Source organism: Sturnus vulgaris, chromosome 23 (assembly GCF_052056855.1).
Source record: "Sturnus vulgaris isolate bStuVul1 chromosome 23, bStuVul1.hap1, whole genome shotgun sequence".
Classification (NCBI taxonomy): domain Eukaryota; kingdom Metazoa; phylum Chordata; class Aves; order Passeriformes; family Sturnidae; genus Sturnus; species Sturnus vulgaris.
Genome location: NC_142265.1, coordinates 8,644,159 through 8,663,673, shown reverse-complemented (window position 1 = coordinate 8,663,673; position 19,515 = coordinate 8,644,159). Strand labels below are relative to the sequence as shown.

The 19,515-nt window shown below is 51.1% G+C and overlaps 1 protein-coding gene across 8 annotated transcripts in view; it reads right to left on the bottom strand.

The window, feature by feature from the left end:
* Positions 1-5,169: 5,169 nt before the first annotated feature.
* Positions 5,170-19,515, bottom strand: part of CADM1 (cell adhesion molecule 1) — a 132,871-nt gene continuing 118,525 nt past the window's right edge. For 4 of the 8 annotated variants that reach the window (XM_088177918.1, XM_088177916.1, XM_088177920.1 and 1 more), the window contains 2 exons: positions 7,520-7,651; positions 5,170-7,336 (listed from right to left, as the gene is read on the bottom strand). In XM_088177918.1, coding sequence (XP_088034044.1) covers positions 7,218-7,336; positions 7,520-7,651 — 251 coding nt within the window. In that variant the 3' untranslated portion in view covers positions 5,170-7,217. Of the gene's footprint in view, positions 7,337-7,519; positions 7,652-13,918; positions 14,000-16,091; positions 16,146-19,515 lie in introns of all 8 variants that reach the window. The other 4 variants (XM_014884634.2, XM_088177914.1, XM_088177915.1 and 1 more) reach the window with 2 other exon arrangements.

The following is a 19,515-nucleotide window of genomic DNA, read 5'->3' as shown; positions in this document are numbered from 1 at the left end:
GGCAGAAACAAGCAGGGCTTTCTTTTCCCCCCCTCCCCTTTTCTCTCTTTTTCCACCTTCCACACTCTCCACTGCCAGTGAGAACATCAAGGGAAAAGGATGAACAACTGACCCATAAAATAAATACAGGGCTTACAGTTTCTGATAGAGATTAAATATTGTAGGAGTCATGACTAGATAAAAGCCAGTGGAAGGAAAAGTCTCAGACCTCAATAGAGCATTAAATAAAAAGAAAGCAGCACATATACACACACCCAGACACAAGAAGATGTGCTGCAAGATTTATGGGGAGTTTGATAATCTGAACTGGTTTTGCTCCAAGCAAAACCTCAGGAGTGCAGCTCACACACAGCCCCGAGGAGCCTGAGGAGATGAGTAGAGGCAGAGCCATGGGCTGGCAGCCTCTGTCCCCAGTCCCAGAGAGGCCCCAGCAGCTCTCCCAGTGCTGGACACGCTGACCAGTCCACAGGCTGGGCAGACCATGGGAGCACAGTGCTGCTGCTGCTGGGTGATGGCAGCTCCTCCAGAGCTCCAGGGCTCTGATGGGCACATTTGGGGGGATCTGCTTGTGACCCTGCCAGTCTCAACAGCAGAAGATGATGCTCCAAGGATTTCCACTGAACACACAAAGGGTCCAACAACCTCAGCAAACCCTGCTCCCTTCTGCTCATTTCCCTTTGCCTCACTGAAAACTCTCTGCTAAGCTCTCCAGCCACCAGCTCCCGAACCTGGAGCTTGCCAGGCCACCACACATTTGATTTCCCCTCCCTCACCTTGCAGACCTGTGAAGTTTGGGGGTTGCTGTAAAGCTGCCCACTAGCCATGGCCCGAGCACAGTGTGTCCCCTCCCCAGGACCAGGAGCACCCTGGAGCTCCAGCCCAGCAGCCAAGCAATCAGGCAAACACCAGGCAGTTCAAGCAGCAGCACAGGGAGAATTGGAGCCTCTCTTGGCCACAAATTAGACATTTAAAAACTGAGGAGAGCGAGTGGCGAAGATTAAATGCGTTATAGATTTGCTGGAGGAGAGGCGAGCGAAGCAAAGGTGGATCATTGACACCCCTCAGGCAACTGGGTGAAGATTTGTTTATGTACTGGTGTGTAATCAAGTAGGAATGAATGCGAGACACGGGGCCTTAATTTTTCATTTGCAATCAAGGCCACGTACACACCTTTTCTTAGTCACAGAAAAACACTGCCACGCTCCCTGTCCCTGCTCAGCAGCATTACCCGGAGAAGGGACAATTACCAGGGATAATCGGGCTGATTGTGGACAGCAGCAGTGGGGGAAGGAATGCCCGGGCTGCAGGGATGGGCTGCCAGGCTGGAGGATGTGGGGAGAGGCCAGCCTGGCTCCCAGCAGGTCCCAGCCACCCCTGGAGGATGCTCTGGGCACCGTGCTCCCCTGGCTTGGAGCAGGTTATGTGGGAGGAACATGAATGCCAGAGCACAGCATGCACAAGGGCACGTCTGAGGAAGGGCAGTGTCTGAGCAAGCTGTGCCCCAGTGCAGGGCACGGGGCAGCACCTCCTGTCCTGGGACAGACACAGGTACAGAGAATGGAAAGCTGAACAAGGGCAGGGTGGAGAGCAGCTGGAGCAGAGAAGGGAACAAAGGTGCAGGGTCCAGAAAAGAACACGGAGAGCCACAGGCTGAAGATTACCTTCTCCACCTCATTGAGATTCCCAGGCAGGTCCCAATTTAAGGAGCTGCTGCCAGGCTGTCACAGCTGTGGTGCTTGGAGGCAGCGAGGTGCTGTCCCCGAGGGAGGCTGAGAGCCGAGAACAGAGCGGAGAGAAGGGCTCTGATCAAATATTCCCTTTGCTCCTGGCAGCCTTCACATCTCCCGTGCTCGCTCCGTGCCTGCTCCGGCTGTGCTCGGGCAGGCTCGGGGTGCCAGTGCTGCTCACCCCGCTGGCTGCAGGGTTCCCAGGAGGAATGCTGGGCGCTGCAGGGTTCCCAGGAGGAATGCTGGGCGCTGCAGGTGTCCTGGCATGTGGCACATGCTTAACCCGGGGCTCTGGAGCCCAGGGCTCAACAGCCCAGGTGTGGCACAGCATCATCACCCCCAGTGCACAGGTACCACTGCAGAGAGGGAGAGGAGGGGATCCCAATCATCCCAAAGGATGCTGGCAGCCTGCACCTGAGGGCTTGGGGCAGCACTGGTACTGTTGGGACACAAAGCAGGAAAACAGGATTTCCAGGGTTTCTCTGGGGACAGGGCACAGAACAGCTTGGAGCAACTGTGCCAGCCAGCACAGGGAGTGAAGTCAGGAGGCAGATGTGGGTCTGGCTCACAGCAGTGACAGAAATGAAACATCCCAGGGCTGCTGAATCCCTTCAGTTTTCCAAACTGAGGCCCAGTTTCCTCACCTTCTGGGGTGGAGGGTGTCCCCCAAACCCCACCCAGGCTGCCCAGTGCCCAAACCCCATTCACCTTGGCTTGCAGAGCTGAGGGACTGTTGAATGCCATCTCTCCCTACCCTTCCCTGTCCACATTCTGCATCCCTGTTCCATCTGTAGGCATTATTCCAATGCTGCCCACATCACTGCAGGTCTGTGACTTACAGGGCTGCTGCCATCCTGCAGAACAGGATAAGGAGCTGGAGCAGGAGCATGTGGCTGTGGGCAGATAGGCAGAGGCACACGGGTTAGAGCTGATATTAATGTAGCTCGGCCCCAGTGACAGGGAAAACAGATGGAGAGCTCTGCAGGCAGCTCCAGCACCGAGGTGTGAGGCACTGAGAGTCCTGAGCAGAGCTCTCCTCTTCCTCTTCCTCCTCCTCCTCCTCCTCCTCCTCGCTGGCACAGCTGGCCCTGAGCACAGTTTGCTTATTTAACTCAGGCTCTTTATTGCACTAAAGTTTGCTTATTCAACTGAAGTTTATTTTTTCACATAGTGTTTGTTAGTGCATCTAAAGTTTATTTTCCCTCCTAAAACCTGTTTGTTTACGCAAAGTCAGTTTATTTAACTGAAACTAACCGAGGAGCTGCTCAGTTTGCAGCCCAGCTGCAGGGCCTGCAGAGCTCTGCAGAATCAATCCCCTTTCCTGCCTCTCCCCCACAGGGCTCACAGGATTCCAGGAGAGCCCTCCAAGTGCTGCAGGGATCATCTCCACGGCTGACTCTGGAAACAGGACAAGCCCGGTTTAAACCCTTAGTGGTCAGGAGACTGAAATTCTTTTCCTGCTTACACTAATTCAGATGTAAATTTTTAAGCCAGCTGTTGGGGATTAGATGGAATTCGGGTTTTCCCTTCACTGAAATGACAGAGGCAGATAAAGCTGCTGGGCCCTGCCCGATCGATGCCACCTGGAGCAGGTGTTATCCCAGCAGCACAGCACCAGCCACTGCCTGGAAAATGGGATTGGATCTTCAGAAAAAGCTATTAGCCCCTTGTCAGGACCCTCTGATGAGAACTGACTGGCCAGCACGGATCGATGCTGCCAGCTCACGCCTCGTCCCTGCTCCCCTGTATTTCAACCACCCAGCCCAGATCCAGGTACATGTTACCTGCTGTGAGTTTAAGTGTCATTTATTGCTAATTACTTCACGTGGAATAAGGTTCTTGGAAACTTCAGCCTGGCAGAACAGGCTGTAATTACACAAGTCAGATACCCAGTTACAACAATTCCTCCCTGTATTTGGTTAAAAAGGGAAGAAAATTAAGAACTGTATTACTGACCTAATAAAATAATTTTGCAATTAGGACCAAATGACTTCTGCAACTCGTGAAAATGTGAAATTAAGGGCAAAGACTACATTCTTATTTGAAGTAATGATTATTTTCTTCATTTTCATAAAATCCTGGCAGTGTCCTCAGCTCGGGGTAATGGCCCAGGCTCAGCAGCTGTGGGGTCACGCCTGGGGAGCGTTTCTGCAGTTGGACACAGGATATAGGGGTCACCAAGCCTTGCTGATCAATTGTTACTCTTTCCAGCCTTCCCCATCCAAGCTCTTTGTATCTCAGTATCTGAGAAGTTAATGCCAAGGGTTTCATCATGATCCTGCATGCAGGTACAGTTTCCTGCCACCTGCTTGTAATGCCCGTGTAGGGCAAGAAAAGCAAAGGACCAGAGTGTTTAGATTCAATGGGAAGAAAAGCACCACTAAATAACCTTAAAACCCTGAAAGACGTGGACCCCTGGGAGGATAAATTACAGACCCCACAAGTGTGAGACACAATTAGTGCTGGCTTGAGGACAAAACCATCGTGAGCCAGCACTGGGGGCCTGCGAGCTGCAAACCTCTTCTGCACTGAAATAATTGCAATAGCCATGGAAACCATCAAAGCTGCTCTGCTCATTTCAGGTAAAAGAGATGCTTTTTTGGCTCTGCCCCACGGGTTTTCCCTCAGTGTCGTGATTTCTCTCAGAAAAACCTTGTTTGTGCCATAAGCAGGAGAAGCAGGGAGTGCTCGAGGGCTGGCACACACACCCTGGTCCATGCACGGCTGCTGCTGCACGGCTGCTGCTGCACGGCTGCTCTCGGGGTGAGCTCCTCCACCAGCAATTGCCTTCCTCCTCATCCTTTGTGCAAAACAGAAAAGATTAATGATCCTAATTTCAGTGCTGCAGCTGCCTCGCAGCCGGGTTTGGGGGGCTGTGGTGGGGGGAAAGGAGGGAGGAGGAGGAGGAGGAGGAGGAGGAGGAAGAGGAGGGCACTGCCCGAGGCTGAACCAAACGGAGCCTCCCTGGCAGCACTGGCTGGGGGTCCTGAGGAAAACAGACACCGTGTGTCACCACCTGGAAATGCCAGGTGTTTTCAGGACAGGTGCCAGGAAATCTGGCAGCACCAGGACTGAGTGGGAGACAAGAACGGGGCGAAGGAGGTCACACATTTCAACACTCACCTTCCAAGAGAGGATTTAAGGATTTGTCTGCTATTAAGAACTTGTGTACCGACCTACCCCAGCTTGGGAAGGTTGGAATATCAGTGTCAGATCAATTTTCTCCAAGGCATTACTCCTCAAAGGAATTAGCGATTATAAACAAGAAAGTTATGAAATCTGCTCTATAGTATAGGCAGGTTCAATCCATCAGGTTTAACTCCTTGTGTCCTGGCAGTGCTGGGTGTGACCTGCTTGGTCCCAGCTCCTCCTGCCCACGCTGCTGGTGGAGCTCCAACAGTTGTCCCTGTAACAGCCCGGATAAAGAGTGCAAAACAAGATCTAGTTTTGTAACATTAACTTTTTTTTATTAAGAAGACAGATATTTTATAGTACTTCTTTTCCTTTGTAAAAATGGGATACATGAACCAATACAAAATGTGAATGGGAACAGATGGATATGTATTTTCTTACACTGTAACATCTTCCATGGACACCTTAAAACAGAACTGGCCTAAGGGGAAAAAATAAAAAGGCCGGGTAAATAAAGAACAAGGTTGTTTATCATCAGTTCCGCGTTCTTCATTTGTGATCCTCCTTTAAACAAGGTTGTTCTTTCTTCACGCTTCAAAGTCCTAATGATCTAAAGCTGTACAAAGTAATACTCAACAATACATTTCAACAGTGCACTGTATACTGAAGAAAAATTACATAAACCGATATACAACTAAAATTAATAATTTCCTGTTTTTTCTCCTGTTTTTATGCGGGTTTTTTTTTTTGTGTTTTTTTTTTTTTTAATTATTTTTTCCAATGCGTGGGGCCGAAATTTTGCAATCTACCTGAGACGGAAAACACCAATCAAACACATGAACCTGAGACATGTCAACATTGTAAGTCAAAGTTACATCGGTAACACTGCACTACGGTACACTTCCAAACAAATATGGGCTGCTCAGGGCCAGGATGCCCGTCCTGTGCCACCGGGCCACGGAGCCCCGGCTCCAGCCTGGCTGCTTCTCACCACGATGGGGTTTGGCAATGGTGCTGAGGGCTCAGGACAGAGCTGAGCTCGGCAAAAGCTGCTCGGGAAAAAAGGGTGTTGTGCGAGGCTCTGCTCGTGAAGAGGGCACAGACGGAATTCTGCTGGGGAATGGTCGCCCCCCCCCCCGCTCCCAAAGGAATCCCACTTTGTAATGGTTCTGCCCAAAGACAGCAATTAAAAAACAAACGCACGAAAATGGCCCCCCCCCCCCAAAACCCCTAAAAAAATCCCCAAACCTGACACTAAGATTAATGCTTTCCTTAAATAAATCAGATACATTTGCCACATAAACACAATAAAAAAGTATCGCTCGAAATCCATGATTTACTCACCAAAAAAAAGTCAGCATATATAACTTTATGCCGTCTTCCCGCTGCGGTTTGCTACCTGTCGCTTACAATTCCGACTGAGCCAGAGTCTCCTGTGCACCTATGGCTTTAGTGGTCATTAGCACGCTCCTTTCAACACCAATTTTACTCAGCAGGTAGAAAAAAAAGGCAGTTTTGTTCATCCAGCCGCTCTGCAGGCCTGGGCTCACGGGCCAAAGGGGCTTTACCTGCTGCCCCCACGGCTGCCAAGCGGGGAGAGGATGAGGAGGAGCCCCCTCATCCAGGTGGGCTCTGCCCGCCCAGCAAGGACCCTGCTCCTGCCTCCCCAGGGCCGAGCAGCATCTCTGCCGAGCTCCAGCCCATTTCCCAGCCGCCACCATCGAGAGCACCTGGAACAGCCACAAAAGGGGGCTCGGGGGGTGGTGTCCGAGCCCTGACGGCAACAGGGGAACGGGACATGGGCACACTGAACTGCAAACTACGCATCTAAAATGTGCTGGTTCTCCTCCGATGAGCTCGAGTTCTGAACGGAAACCGGTGAAGAGAAAAAAGGGGAAACACCTTCAGAGAAACGCACCTACTCCACGGGGTCCCAGCTGGCAACTCCAGCAACAGGAAAGGGGAAACGAAGAGCCACAGAAACCCGAAGGGAACTAACGCACAGAAGCCCCTCTTCTTCCCAGCCTCCCCCCGACCCGAACGAACAGAAATTAAACAAGGCACAGAATCTTCTGCAAATGACTTCACTAAACTAAATCCAAGCTGGACTTGGCCAAAAAAAGAAAACCCAAACGAACTGAGGTGTCGAACAGCAGAGTGTACTTTACGAGGAATATTTTTACACAGCAAATCCCAGACCTTCCCGGCCTCACCGCTCTCCACCCATTTGCTTTTTTTTTCCTTAAAAAAAAAAGACACAAGCTGGTTGCAACTTCCAAGATCACTGTCTTTGTAGCGTTTAAATAGGGCCAGTAGTAACCGTCCACGGTTGGACACCTCATGGGAACCAAGGCTGCTCTAGATGAAATATTCTTTCTTTTCCTCGGAGTTGTTTTGTCCCCCCTCTGCGTTGATGATGGCTGTGTCTGCGTCGGCCGCATCATCTGCTCCTTTGGCTTCGTGAGTGAAGTATGTACCTGCAAGGCAAGTGGAGGCCCAGTGACTCTTTGGGGGTCTTGCTGGGGTGCCGAGGGAGTGACTGACAAAGGAAACAGAAGCGCCACTGGTAGAAACTGGGGGTTCTGTCACATCAGACATGACGACACTGCGGGGACACACGTGCCTGGCCTTCCATCCTCCAGCTTTGGTCTCTGTCTTACCTTTATGTCTGGCAAAATATCGCCCTAGAATGATGAGCAGGCAAAGCATGGCAAAGACGACGACGGCCACGACGCCACCAACCACGGCATGGTCCACGCTCCGTATGGCGCCTTCCTCACCCGCGCGGGAATCTGTGGGGACCAGAGCAGGAATGAGAACCACGGACTGACGACGGCGCTCTCGGCGGGCTCTGGCTGCAGCTGCTCCCAGGATGGGCAGAGCTGCCCTCAGGCTCTCCAGAGGAGCAGGGGTGAAGCACGGAGCTAACTAGACAGATGAGTTCAGGCAGAGGAGCTGTGTCCGGAGCCGAACTGATCTGGCGGCTCCACTCGCGAGGTGTTCTCCGCTAAAAGCAGCAGCACTATGACTACGCACGTGGGAGACAGCAGGAGAGGGCAGGAAGGGCACATGGAGTCGTTGGTGGGGATCTCTTTTGGGAAATTTCCCTATAGTGCTCTCCAAATCTCAGCCTTCCTGGTGGGCGGGGCACGGAGAAGAGCAGTACAATACGGGAGTATTAATTGTTAGCTCTGAGAAACGTCATTAACGAGTGCCCTGCTGAAAACATTTCAACTTCCCAAAACACTCCTTGCCCCAAACCCAACCCACCCAGCATGGAAAATGTGTTTACAGCCATCCTCTGCCCCTCTGGGTCCTACCATGAACCCCCCACCTTCACTGCTCAGTGCAACCCACAGTGACACAGCACTCCTGACCCAAAAGCTGAGGCCCAGCCCGAGGCCGGCAGTCAGCAGTAACTGCACAGTGCCTCCGAGTGCTTTCCTGTGTTTATTTAACTCCTCAGCACACAATTAGTTTCCTTTCAGAAGCGCCTCTCCCTCGGGATGCCGTCACCTGGGAGAGGGATGAGTGATGTGGCGGAGGACCCGCTCCGGAATGAACCCCGGATGAGCTATGGCCATGTAAAATGAATGTATAGCAGTGTAAACAATTTTAATTTAAGAACGCAGCTACATCAACCCTTGCTGCAATCCTAATGGCAACTGAGATTTATAACGCAGTAAAAAACAATTATTCTCCCGCTGATTAATACATTAACATTTTGGAATAGAAGCTAAACCATTGTCTCTTTTTTTTAGCGAGTCAAGCGCGACACCTCTATTAAAATGATTTACTGGCCATACCTTACAATTTAAGCACAGCAGCAACAGAAACGGTAAAAATCTTTTAACTTTACATGATTTGTGAAGTCATATGTGAAGGATTTACCATTTAAATCTTTCACTACAAGAAGCACATGGCCCATAAATCTGCCCTGCCTGCGCCTGCCTGGACACCTCGGAGAAATGCGTTTTGCCAGGACGACTGAGAGAGCAAATGCAAGTCAATTTTTAAGAAAGATTTATCTCCGTCTCCCTCCAAAGAACAGAGCAAATCTCTGAAGCCTCCACCTCTAATAATATTTGAAGTTTATCGATCAAGCGTACAGATCCGTGACAGCTAAAGGTAATGGGGCTCTTTTGAGCCGGGACCTGATACAAAGCTCTCGAGCAGCAGCTGGGATTTACGCTTTCCATCGATATTTCCAATTCTGCTCCAAGATTAAGGAGTGAGGGACCCAAGTAAATAACTTGGGACCAAGAGCGCCATAAAGCGCCTTTTAATTAAAACAATTTAAGAAAAAAAGCCCCTTTGAGTAACCTCTGAGAGCAGGAGCCTCAGTGTGGGCAGGGAGATGCTGGGATGAGCTGGGGCGTGGTGAGGGACGCTGTGGAGACCCTTCCAGCAGCTTGGCTGATAAGGTATAAACTGCAGCCAAAAAAGATTATTCCCCTGCAAACCAAAAGCCTTCACTGTCACATTGCTGAACCCCAGGCCATGGCACTGTGGTGACAGTGTGCCAAGGAACCCAAAAGCACAGCAAAGGGGCACCTTCTGTCTCACCTCCAGTGGGAACAGACCATGCTGTGATCACTTCCCAGCATCTGCTCTGTGGCGAGCAGCTGAGCACCCCTGCATGCTGAGGGAAAGGTGCCCATGGACACTGATGGGGTGCCGAGCTGACCCCGTGCCCAGGCACAGGATCTGCTGCTTGCCCAGGGTGGCAGCTGGGAAAACCAGTCACACCAGAGCTCCCAGTCCTTCCCACTGCTGCTCCAGCTCAGCTAATCTGGCCTCTGTGAACCTGCTCTCTGCAAAGCAACTAAACCGGCTCATCTGCTGGAGCAGCTGCTTTAGGCACGCTTCACTCCATTTTTTTCTTGTTTTTTTAGAAACTTTGTGCCCAGTTCCGCTCAGAGCAGCCAGCAGCATCCCAGCCTGGGCGGATGAGTGCCTTGTTGACATCTGGAGCAGCTGAGGGGCATAAACACGCTGAGTTATGGCTCTGTAATGTGCTTCCAGCAGGATTTTGCATCAAGAGGCATTTTTTCTCCATCATCATAAATTAAGGTTCTGCAAAGACGAAGCTGTGTGCTGGTGCTGGCGGCAGCCTCCTCGCTGTCCCACTGCTGTGGAGACAGGGCTGTGCCAGAGCCTCGTGCCTCACACACCCCTCGTGGCTTCCCCTTGACGGGCATCGTGCCAAGAGCAGGGACAGAGGGCTCCCCTGACAGGGGACTCTGGCCCAAAGCCTTGCCAGGTTTGCTCAGCAGGGTTTGTTAAGCAGGAGCTCCTCTGCCGAGACGTGCAGGGCCATTTTTCTCAATTGTTCCTCTTAAGAACCCCTGCGAGGTGCCAGCCCCAAGTTCACACTGTCACACACGTGGCTAAGCACATCTTCAGGCTCACACAGAGCCCAAAACACTCGTCCTGCAGCCTCTCCTCTCCCTGCCTCATCAAACCAACCCTGTATGCTCTGGCAGCATGATCCAGCACCAAGAGCTCTGCTGCCAGCACAGCAAAACCCAAATCCAGAGCCAGCGACCCCGACCCTGCTCCCAGCAAACCTGCCTGCGTGCCACCAGCACGGCAACAGCCCCTCCACATCCCATCCCTTGCTATTTCTTTGGTAATTAACAAAGTGTCAGGTCCATGGAGCAAGGAATAATTCCCCAAAGCCAAGGAGAGACTTGACCTTAACAACCCGAATCTGCTTTAAATGCTGTCTCCAATTCACCCGAGCTATTCCCGCCTCCTATCTCTGATTAAACCAGAAATCACAACTTTATTGCTGAAGAGGGAACAGTCGAGATGGCAGGAACTGACAAAATGCCACATTATTTGCTAATCCTAATATGTTATTCTTCCTCAAGATTTGCTTTTCTCAGCACCAATTCAATTACAGATGCTACAAATCCTTCTGACATTTAATTCCCTCTTGTCAGGGCGCAGTAAATGTATACATGCAGAGCTTTCCCATTAGGATGTTAATATATATTGGAGCAAGCTGGATCCTGGTCTCTCCAGCGAATCATCGGGAATTTTCCTATGAGGGTTTTGTTTTGGGTTTGCTTGTGAGTTTTTGTGGGTGGGGCAGGAGGGAGGGAAGGGCAGGGAAGGAACAGACATCACAGCATGTTGTCACCAACATGTCCCCTCAGGGCTACTCTGCAGCTACGGTGCACCTTGGCTGAGCCGTTTTTGGGTCGATGCTTTGCTTGGCACCAAAGCACCTTAAAGGAAAACTGCAGCAGTAATGGCACAATCCACTTGCCAGAGCTCAACTCATGCAGGAAAAAAAAATCAATTTGTCTTTCCAAGTGCTGTGCTGCTCCCCCAAGGGACTGGCATAGCTGTGCCCCACCACAGGGGATGCCAGGGTTTCAGGGGATGCAGTTCTGGGCCCGTCTGCCCGTGGTGCAGATCCCTGTACAGCAGCAGGAGAGCTCCAGAGCCTCTTCCAGGGTGGCCACCGAGAGACTTGGGTAGCTTGAAATTTGTTTTTGCTGATTATTTTTACCAGCTGCTCGTGCAATCAACAAAATAGTGATTACACTGCTGGAATGACAACCTTGAAGTTTTCCTTTAAACAAAAAGTGCGGCTCAGCAAACAGCACACAGACAGGAGAGAAAGGGGTCTGGGACTGGCTCCTACTCATCACAGAACTAAGGAACTAATTCCAAAGGTCAGGAGCAGGACGGAGCAGATGCTGAGCTGGGGACTGTCCATCTAAGCACTGATAATCATCATCTGCAATTCACACCTGCACGTTCTCAGCTTTGAGGGGGCTTTGGGGGACCCTCTTAAAGTGACTGTATTAATGATCTCCAGGTTTCTAACAATCCTACCAATGTAAGTGTTAAAACCAGCTTTGTGGGATCTCAAGTAAAATGTTGGTGATGGTGAGAGCATCACTCTGACACTCTGGGCCAGCACTTACACTGAGGTTTAGCAGAGGGAAGACTTTCCAGCTCCCAACTTCTCAGTGAAAATGTTCCACTCAATTCCATTTTAATGAGACTTTAAACATAGATGTATCTACGAATATTCCACTCTTTTTGTCAGCAGCAGCATCTCAAAGACTAAAAGCAAGACTGGGTTGGAGCGGGCTGCCTGTATTTTAAATCCTCCTACCCACACTAGCAGACCTATTTGGGTGAAACCACTCCAGGTTTACCTTCAGTGCTCCCCACGCTCCCAGCCGTGGGTCCTGTGAGGCTCCAGTGGTGGCTTTGGGCTCACCTTGGTCACCTCTGCACACACGAGCATCCTGCAGTGCCCGGAGGCTGCAGCTCCTTCCAGGGACCTCTCCACCGCCGCTGGCACTGCTCCTGACACTGCAGCTGCTGCCCTGTGTGCTCCAGAACCCTCCCCAGCCCAGGATTTAAGGGACCCCTGCTGCGTGGTGCTTCTGCCTCCCGTCCTTCCTCCTCACCTCCCTCCAGCTTCACCCTCTGTAGCCCAACTGCAACGTTTTGGGGTATCCTGGACAGCCCTCACCTTCCTCTATGTGCACTTCTGCTGTAAAAGCAGAGAACAGAGGGAGATTTCCATGAAAATGTAGTTTAGACGTTAATTTTGGCATATTGGGATTTATTGCTGCACTTGCACAAAAATTTAACTTCTATTTCTGGGTGAAAATTAATGTCAGTCGCCTGACATTGGATGGTGTGGGCTGAACTTGTGGGCAGGAGCAAGCTTATACACACCGACCCCATTGACAGCTCCTGAGCTTCCCAGATGTGCAGGTAACAGCTGCATCGTGGCAGGGGAAAGGAAACCTTTGCCAACGGCTTTGAAGAATTCCTGAACAAGTGATCTGGTCTAAATCTGGTTACAGCTTAGTTTATTAAATGATTATCACATCAGTATGCCTGAAGATCCCACAGGTCATGATTTGGGTGTTTAATGGCCTTAAGTCACTTGAGCACTCCTGAAAACCTGGTGAGCCAATTATCCCTTTTCCCTGGAGATAGGAAACATCAGGATTGCACTGACACTTCCCAACTGAATCTGGGGTCAATTCTTTTGTGGAATGAAGTTTTTGAAATGATGGAGCAGCACTAGAGGTTGGATTAGCAGGGGGTGCTGGTGGAAGAACAGGCTGCTGTTACTCCATGAACATTACAGACCACTTAGCCATGACATGGGAGGACAGAAATCACTGCCTGTCTATGACAGGATGAGCTATAATGTTATTCATTCCCACAGCGTGGTGTGGAGCAGGCTACCCCTCCTCGAATTTATTGAGGGGCCGTTAAAGAGCAGCGTTAACCTGCCTGTCGTATCGTAATTGAATTTGGTCTAATTTAAACCAGAGAAATTTGAGGAGTTCATCCTTCTTCAATCAATAAGCTCCCCTTCAGCGACCCATTTCAAGATCGCTTCATAAAAAATAACACTCCTTGTTTGAATAAATGTGCTCACCCTGGCAGAGCTCAGAGCTGCAGGGCTGCATCCACAGACTGCTGTCAGGAGAGGGGAGCCCAGCTCACAGCCACGGCCACCGACCCACCAGCACCCCTCGGCAAAGGTGCTGATGGGGCTTTGGGCAGGGACACGGCCCCTGTTTGACAGGAGGTGCCCATGCTGTGGAGCAGAGCCAGGAGAGCTCGGGGCAGGTCCCTGGAGCGCCGTGCCCTGCCCATGGCAATGTCTGTGTATGCAGCATGGCACTGTGTGTGTGCACACCGTGGCACTGTGTGTGTGTACCGTGGCAGTGTGTGTTTCTGTGTGTGTGTGCACCATGGCACGGTGTGTTTCTGTGTGTGTGTGTGTTTCTGTGTGTGTGTGTGTTTCTGTGTGTGTGTGTTTCTGTGTGTGTGTGTGTGCACCACGGCAGTGCCTGTAGGGGTTCACCTGCACGCCCAGGTGTGCACAGCACACACACGCCCAGGTGTGCCCTCACAATCCCCGGTGCTGCAGGAACCCTGCCTGCAATAAGGAACCGAGAGGTGCCAGGCCAGCCCTGTCCGTACCCTAAGGGCTCAGGACGTGAGGAACAAGAGGAGGATTGCGAGAGGCACGGACACACGGAGCTCTGCACTCAGGCTACCTGGGCGGGAGGCAAGGGATGCATTACTTAATTGCACAGTCGGCAGAGCCTCGGTGGAAGCTGTGGGCGGGACAGATGTACCTGGAAGGAACAGCACACTGAGCAAACACGGCAGCACCTCACACCCGCCACGCCACGGTCCCCGAGGGGATGGGCAGTGCCCTGCATCCCTCGGGATGGTACCCAGGGCTCCCGGGATGGGCAGTGCCCTGCATCCCTCGGGATGGTACCCAGGGCTCCCGGGATGGGCAGTGCCCTGCATCCCTCGGGATGGTACCCAGGGCTCCCGGGATGGACAATGCCCTGCATCCCTCGGGATGGTGCCCAGGGCTCCCGGGATGGACAATGCCCTGCATCCCTCGGGAGGGTGCCCAGGGCTCCCAGAATCGCTCCTGCTGGAGCAGAGGAGTTCCCGACAGAGAGCTCAGCTCCAGCACTCACCTGGACCATCTGACAGCCCCAGGGTGCTGAGCCCGGGCCAAAAACGTGACCTGGTTTTAGTTCCCACCATTCTGAACTGGGGCTATGGGGCAGAGGCCTCTGTTTGTAACAGACAAAGGCCTGGGGCTCTCTCCAGTGCCTCCCCCATACCTGACCCAGTATGATCCTGACCACACCTGACCAGGAATGATCACCCTTTGGGCAGGCAGGAGTAACCTGAAGAGCAACAAGTGAAATTTTGGAATTCTTACTGGAAAAAAATCAGTAGCCAAACCACATGTTCCAAAAAGGCTTTGGCAGCACGGAGAGGTGCTCAACGTGGGCAGCAGCTCTGCCTGTGTTGGGTTCTGTGAAGGTGGGCGAAATTTTGGCTTCCATTCCCGACTCAGAAAAAGGGCTACACTGAGCTGTGTGCTCAGGGAAAGGTGTGGGCCCCTCTGAGCAGCACAGGCTGGGGAGCAAACACCCATTCTGGGCAATTCCTTTGAGGAATTTTTTCAGGTTCTTCTCTTAATTAACCAAAAGATGTATTTTTCCCTAAAAAAACAGAATTTTAAAAAGTAAAAGAACTTACTAGAACAAAACATTTTTCCCCATCCACCCGGGGATGTTCACCAGTGCCCTGGTGCATCTTACCTATGGGATCTGTCCCAGGCCTGCAATAATAATTGTTAGCATTGCTCAGGTTAGAACACACCCGGAATGAATCCATCATTTCTGACCTCTTGGCCAAAGCACACCTGTAGTGGCTTATGGGATGGGAGGTTCCTGATTGGATCAGGTGAGAGGGAACCATTTGATGGACTAAGGTGACGACTTGGGGGTTTTTTGGGTATTTTTTTTTCTCCATGCTGAACCCCTGAGAGGAACAGCACTGGGCTCCAACCCCCTCTGGGCTGGGCTCTCCCCAGGGGGAGAAATGGCTGCTCCTGCCCCATGGCCAGGACTGTGCACCAGTCACAGAGCCCAGCAGGTACCAGGAGTGCAGGGATGCTCTGCAAGGGAGGGCAAAAAAAAAATATGGGTGAATTTCTATAGGAAAACCTGAAAAACAGAGATTTAGGTTTGTACCACTGGTACAGGCTCTGCTCTGAATGCACCCAACTGCATCCACTGAAGATGTTATTATGCTTTAATCTCAATCAGCACTAATTGGCAAGGTCCAGCCAAAGAGGATGCATTTATGCCCCTTTCAGTCCAGTGTGAATAAAGAGGCTTGAACCATTTACTTGGTTTGGCCTCACTGATGAAACAATCACCTCCTTTTTACCCCCAGTATGATGCTGGTATGATGAGGAATCCCTGAGCAGCCAAGGGTTAGTGCTGGCCACCTTTTTAAAGGGGGGTTTCACACAACACGGCAGAGCCAAGTGTTTTACAAACAAAGATTCAACTCAACCGGTCTCCAAATCAGCGTTCAAAAAACCCCAGCCAGGAGGGAACCACAATGGTTGGCCTCGGTGCCCTGCACCTCCTGCCCCATGTCTGAGGATGCCACACAGAAATGGGTGCCAAAACCAAAATAATAATAATTTAAAAAAAATTAAAAAAAAAAAAAGGGGGGGGGGAGGATAACCCCAACAGAAAGGAGAGCACTTCCAAGCTGCGAGAGCGTGGGGGAAATGGCTGTGCCACAGCGACTGCACAATGCAACATGGGCAAGATGCAGAAATCAGAGTGGAACCAGTGTCTAGCAAAGGACAGCAGCAGGTTACCTAGGACTAGCCCTTACCTGAGAGATCCCCATAGTCCAGCTCCTCGGCCGAATTGGGCAACTGAGTAAAGCCTTACAAGTGAAAACAGACTCGTTTTTCTCTGCGTTTCTCAAGCGACAAAAAAACAACACACTTAAGAACTGAGGATGAATTTCTTGGGGGGGAAAAAGAGAATGTGTCAGTCACTTGCCACTGTCTGCCAGGGCGGGCAGAGCCATCGTGTGACACCAGTGGCCTTTGTTACAGACAGAAACGCTCCTCGCTCTACACTGTTGGCACACGAACCATGGCACTGAGACCACCCATAACAGCATGCAGAGCCCGGACTCTGCCTTGGGCCACCACCGGGACAAGCTCCCAATTTAGGCCAGGCTGATCTCGGCCCTGCAGACAGACAGCAATGGAAAACTTGCCTCCAATTTTGCACCCAATCCAATTAGTTCTGGTGATGGTGACAAGTCTGGACATTGCTCGATGAGAGAATGCAAATATTGCACAGTGCATGTCATGGCCTGCTTGCAGGCTGTGGGCTGTGTCCTCTGCCAAACCATCGGACAAAACAGCTTTTTTTTTCACTTGCCCAAACGTGATGGATTTCTGGGAAAAGCATCGGTCCTCAGAGCTGTAAAGCAATCAGGGAGGCAGGTGGCTGTGGCCAGCACAGGCAGGCAGTGCTGTCTGTGAGGGCACTCACTGGTTTGGGAGTCTGAGGAAGTGCTGGGCTCTGCAGGCAGAGCATCCCCAGGGCTGCACATCCCAGCACCAGTGCCAGGGCACACCAGTGCTGGGAGGCCACCCAGACTTACTGAAACACTGGGGCACTGTCACCCTGTGGGCTGCGACTTCCAGGGCTCATCCTTGCTGCTGGCCACTAAAAGCAAAGGCATAAGCAAAGAAAAAAAAATCCCCATGAAGAGATCCCACATCCCTGGGCACTGGGGAACCTGGGATGGTCAGGCTGCTACCACAGCTGGCTGACTGTTAAATGGCCAAGCTGTGAGTGCAGTATGGTCAATGTGCAGACTTGGCTCCACTGAAGAGCAGCAATATGTATATTTATATGTATATACACTGCTCTTTAAAAATGAATCTCATTTGCAGTGACTGGTTTTTAAATACATCAAATCACCAGGAAGCTACGTTGGAATTACCTCCTGAAGTGGGAAGCCATTTAGATTAATAGCAGGAAATTTGTTTGTGTGCCACTCTCGGGTTTCAGGAGCCTTTTCCTATAAGTGATGTGTAAATATAACAGTTGACTCACAGAAGCACTGGCCATACAAAGCTGCACTTGGCAGAGGAGCCCTTCAACTTTTTTCTCTCCAAAATTGCTTCTGTAGAGAGTTCCCTTTAAAGGAACTACATTTTCTCACTGATGAAAAAGGGCAATGTTGCATTTTTTATGAAGCAGAAAAAAAATCCTTTTCAGAATGGAATTTGCAACAATTCCACCGTTCCGTTCTCCCTGCACCTGGGACACTCACAAATGCCACCGGGCAGTGTTAAAGCCTGTTGTGAGGCATTTAAATAGGTGGCAAATTACTTCTTGATTTTTCTCATTAAACTTTCATACCGGCGACTAAAGCCCCTTCTTTTCACTTCTGAGGGGATGAACTCGAAGCCTGCCACTACTCCTGTCAGAGAAATGGAAGGGAACTTTTCACTGGGCTGCATTTCCCTGGAAATGATCAACCCTGGGCAGAGTCCTGCAGCTCAGCCAGGTGCCCCCACGGGCACCAGGCACCCTGGCTATATTTGGGTTTCTGTGGGCTCCCACGCTACAGCCAGATTTTAAGGAAAAGCTGATTTCTCTCCCATCTCAGGCTCTAAATAAGCAATTAGGGATTCCGTTTCATGCCATGCTGCGCAGACAGCGCTCTGATGTTTTATTCAACCGCCCCAAGGATGGAGCTGTAAAATACATTGAGGAACGGATTTACTATTAGCTGCACTTTTAAGTAGGGCATTTCCAAGGGGGAAGGAGGCAGCTGGACTGGCAGAGCTGCTTGGTGATGGCACTGAGAAAGCTCTGAGCCCTTTTCCGTGGTGTATGAGTGCAGTATGGGCCTTGGCTTCAGCCAAGCAAAACTCATTTTCAGGGACTGAGCACCCTCAGAAAAAGGAACAAGAGCGTAACACAACAGTGTTACTTATTCTTGTACCAAACCTGCTAAGGCCACAATTAAAAACCCACACAGGCCTTCAGGGAAGATATTCCAGCCTGTAAAATAATTTACCTGCTGCATTATGGGCCAAGCATTTTCTTATCATTCTTCATTTGTGATTGGGGTGTTTTCCTTATTTAAACCTTCACTCCAGGCTTCCTGCTTTGCCAGCTTCAGAGGAGGCTTTTCCAAATGGCTCCAAACCCTGCCTTTCCATGAGAATGAGCAGGAATTCTGCCTGTGCTGAGGCAGCATTACCTGGTTCTTGCCTTGCCAGGGTGGGGAGCAGCCCTGAGCCCCCCCATTGCTGGGCAGACAGATGGACATCCTGGGGAATCACTCCGAGCATTTAAAGCTCTCTGTTTACAACAGGGTAGTGGCAGAATTTGGAAAAGAGCTGGATGCAAAGTCTGTGTGTCCAAGGTCATGGCTGCTTGTGTAGGGGGCAAACATGAGCTGGGCATCTCACCTGAGGGGCTCCACAAGGGCCAGCAGCTCGTGAGGGCCAAGCTCTCTGGCCACTGAGGGGCAGCAGGGGCCAGGACATTAAAAACTGGCCCACTGATTTCGGTGGGGAGAGGGGCGGGCAGGAGAACTGCACGGGCATGGCAGGAAAAGCGCTTTGTCCCCAGCCTGAGTGGCGCAGACACTGCAGGTTCTTACACTCCTGGCTCCACCGAGTTCTGCCATTCTGCACTCCAGCTCAGACCTGGCACCTGTGATTTCAGCCCCACGGGCACCCTGACCCCACGGGGCACACCGACAGGGAGCAGGGCTGGAGCTGGGGAGCCCCAGGTGCGTGGGGTGGGAAGCACAAGCCTTCCTGCCGGCCATGACCATGCTGTTATTGGAGCTCTGGCAATGAACAGTGCAGAGAAAGGAGAAAGTGCATCAGAAAATTCACAGTTAAGCTCTCATTTTTCAACAGAAGAGTTAACAACGTTCGTGCGTCAGGTCACTCATGCATCGCTGCCGTCAACTCCATCCCCTGAGGGCACGGGGATGGCAGGGCCTGGGCTACACCTGGGACATGCACACACACACAGGACTCCTTCCCCCCAGTCCTCTAGGATACACTCCAAAACTTTCAGTGGCTCAAAACCCTCTTTCCCCGATTGAAGCATTGTGCTGGCTCCACACTGGCCTTACGTTCCATTTTCTTTGCTAGCAAGCTCTTTTTTGGGTTGGTTTTTGGTTTTGTTTTGGTTTTTTTTTGTTTTTTTTTTTGTTTTTTTTGTTCGGTTGGTTTATATTCTTTTTTCTTCCCCCAATTCAT